Source organism: Orycteropus afer, unplaced genomic scaffold (assembly GCF_000298275.1).
Source record: "Orycteropus afer afer isolate SDZICR_OR568_19922 unplaced genomic scaffold, OryAfe1.0 scaffold00033, whole genome shotgun sequence".
NCBI lineage: Eukaryota > Metazoa > Chordata > Mammalia > Tubulidentata > Orycteropodidae > Orycteropus > Orycteropus afer.
In genome coordinates this window covers 2,380,984-2,384,233 of record NW_006921620.1, presented here as the reverse complement: position 1 = coordinate 2,384,233, position 3,250 = coordinate 2,380,984, and the positions used below count along the sequence as shown (strand labels likewise).

The window sequence follows — 3,250 nt, the reverse complement described above, 5'->3', positions numbered from 1 at the left end:
CTTATTTAGTATTTTAATTGTTTCTCTTCAAAATAGAAACCTTCCCCCTCAACCTTAAGAGTACTGCATAATTAATTAATAATTAATTTTAAAAGAACCAGAATATACTGAAAAGTCTAAAGAAAATGAAATATCCATAATCCCATCACTTAGAGGTAAGCATTATGTACCCTGATGCATCTTTATACGTTTATATGTGATATATAAATATATAATCTTTGAAGAAAAAAAAGTCACATAATGAATACTGTTTAATATAAACGTACTGATTTCTTCATTAAAAATATACATAGGTGAATTGGAAGAACTATTACTTTAACTCTGGTTATGTTTCATAGTAATACCACCAGGTAGCCACTAGTTCATTATGTTTCTAAAATGGATGATAGTTTAAAGATTTCAAAAATCTATCATATTGATTATAAAATAAACAAAGCCTTTCTTTCTCTCTTTCTCTACATATACACACACATACCCAGTTTTTAGATAGTATCAGAATAGTGCCTGAATTATTGTTACACTTCAAAATTTCAAAATATACACAACTGATAAACATGATATATATATAATTTTAACTCAACAATAACAAAACAGAGAATATTTTACAGAATATTTAAATGAAAAATACTTATAGTAAAATGTTTATAAATTCATTGCTATCACATATGCATATTAAGAAATGTCTTTTAATTTCCTATAGAAACTTACGTATTATAGTTATTGTTATTTTGCCTTGAATTCAGTATCTTTCAAACCATAGGGAATACTGTCTTTAGCCTAAATTTGAATATTAATTTAGAATATAGAACTAGCAGAGAATCTTACAGAATTTGACACTCAAGGAATCCAAGTATTATTTGTTGAAGGATCTAAGTATTTTTGAAAGCAGACAAATATTTGATTAAAAAACTCAACAAGAACTAAGTCTTTCATGGTTTTTGATACAACTGTTCATATTCTTCATTTTTAAACAAGTGGGGACTATCTTTCTTGGATTTTCATTGCTTAGAACAAGGACTTAATACATAGACAACTTTTATAGACTGAATACCATCTGGGAATTTATTCAATATTTGAGATCCAAATTATCAAATGTCCTATAAATTATGTCATTTAAAAAATGAACATATAGCTATTAAAAAATGAACTGAAAATTGTTTAATCATTTTAGAGCAGTCAAAATACAATATAAGATCAGGATCTTGGTGTCTGAAAGCAATCATATTATCATCCACATTTTATAATCTTAATTTCATTTAGGCTTGATGGCTAATCAGAAAACAGAGTTTTAATCAAAGTTGTTTTCAAACATTGTCATAATGTCGCTTTGAAGAGTCATATCAATTGTACCAGCCATCTGTAGAAAAGAGGAAAATTTTAAACAAAAGTTACTTAATAAATTTATGCCTTAATTATATCTCTATAAAAACGATTATGCAATACTTAGAATGAGTTGTACAAAATGAACACAATTTACTTCACCTAAGTTCATAAATTTTTATTTATGTTCAAATACATTCTGAGTTTTCTGAAAATATTTAGTGTGGTAAATAAAAACTAAAGCCTACAAGAACACCAAGAACAAGTTTGACTTCTCTTCCAGGTAAGAAAGAAAACTCTTAATGTTGACTGAGTAGGTATTAAGGAGTACATGAATGAACATGAACATGAATGAACAGTACTCCACTCTTAGGTATGTACCCAAGAGAAATGAAAGCTTATGTCCACACACACAAACATACACAAAGGCTAGTAAATGGCAGAACAAGGATTTGAACCCAAGCAGTCTAGGAGCTCTGGAGTTGATGTTATGTTACATTATCATACTACGCTTGCTTCTTTTGACTATATTAATTTTTTATTTTGGGCTCTGATTTTAGGATCTGATCCTCACTAAAAAGATTCCTCCCTTATTGCTAAAAAACTACCCTGAATGGATTTGTTAACATATAAAAAACTGCTCTATTCAATCTTTCGTTTGCTTAAATTAGATTAAGTAAACTAAAGTTCACTTACTGCTTCTCTCCTCCTGCGTTCTTGCTCTCTCTCCCTTGCTAAATTACGGTCTTTGAGAAGCCAGAGGTTGCATTTATCTTGAGTTTCCAATGACTGCTGATGTTCTTTTTGCATTTCTCCGTGGCACTTGATTTGCATTTGACTTGAAAAAGATTCTAGAGTCAAGTCATTACCAAGGTCCCTTAAAGAAGAAAGCATAGCTCAAAGTAGGCTTCAAGTTCCTTCAAAGTTTTTATTACAAAGATGCATGACTAAATGACAAATGTAAGTCAATGTTATAGATATCTATTTTCACACATTATGACATTATTTCTGCTGTGTTAAGTTTTACATAGGGCAATCTGTAATAACAAACAAAAAAAAAAAGTTTGAAAAACTCTGACCAAGGTGCATCACTCTCTTCTTACATATAAAACAATTAAGATGTCATTGTTGTTATGTACTGTTGAATCATCTATGACTTATAGTGACCTTATGCACAACAGAACAAAACAGTGCCTGGTCCTGTGCCAGCTTCATGATCCCTACTACACCTGAACCCATCACTGCAGCCACTGTTGTCAATCCATCTTGTTGAGGGCCTTCCCCTCTTTTGTTGACCCTCCATTTTACCAAGCATGATATCTTTCTCCAGAGAATGGCCCCTTCTAACAACAGGACCAAAGTAGGTGAGACGAAGTCTGGCCATTCTCACTTCCAAGGAGCATTCTGGCTGCACTTCTTCCAGGACAGATTTGTTAGTTCTTTTAGTAGTCCACGATACTTTTAGCATTCTTCACCAGCACCACAACTCAAAAGCATCAATTCTTCTTCAGTCTTCCTTGTTCACTGTCCAGCTCTCACATGCGTATGAGGTGACTGAAAATACCATGACTTGAGTTAGGCGCATGTTAGTCTTCAAGGAGATTGCTTTCTCTTCAGCACTTGAAAGAGGTCTTTTGCAATAGAGTTGCTGCAGTGAATTGCTTGATGTGGCCCTTCTAGCCATTGTCCTCCATTCTGTGATGTTTTGTAAATCCCATTATCCATGCCTGTTTGGGGTGGTGTGGTAGTTAAGGTCAGGTATCAACTGGTAGTAGTCATTCCCTATAATGACTGGCAATCAACTCTGTGATGGGATTTAGGTTAATTCTGTTGGGGCAACACAGGTGGAATGTATCTTGAATCCTGCCTTGCTGGAGGGTATAATTCAAATCACCACCCTTAGCTTCCCTGAGGGTATACCTACGAATCT

At 32.9% G+C, this 3,250-nt stretch overlaps 1 protein-coding gene across 1 annotated transcript in view; it reads right to left on the bottom strand.

Moving 5' to 3' along the window:
- Nucleotides 1-1,288: 1,288 nt before the first annotated feature.
- BRDT (bromodomain testis associated) overlaps nt 1,289-3,250 on the bottom strand; it is a 78,552-nt gene continuing 76,590 nt past the window's right edge. Inside the window, exons 16-17 of the mRNA XM_042780311.1 lie at nt 2,017-2,197; nt 1,289-1,357 (exon numbers count right to left, since the gene is read on the bottom strand). Coding sequence (XP_042636245.1) covers nt 1,289-1,357; nt 2,017-2,197 — 250 coding nt within the window. The remainder of the gene's footprint in view (nt 1,358-2,016; nt 2,198-3,250) is intronic.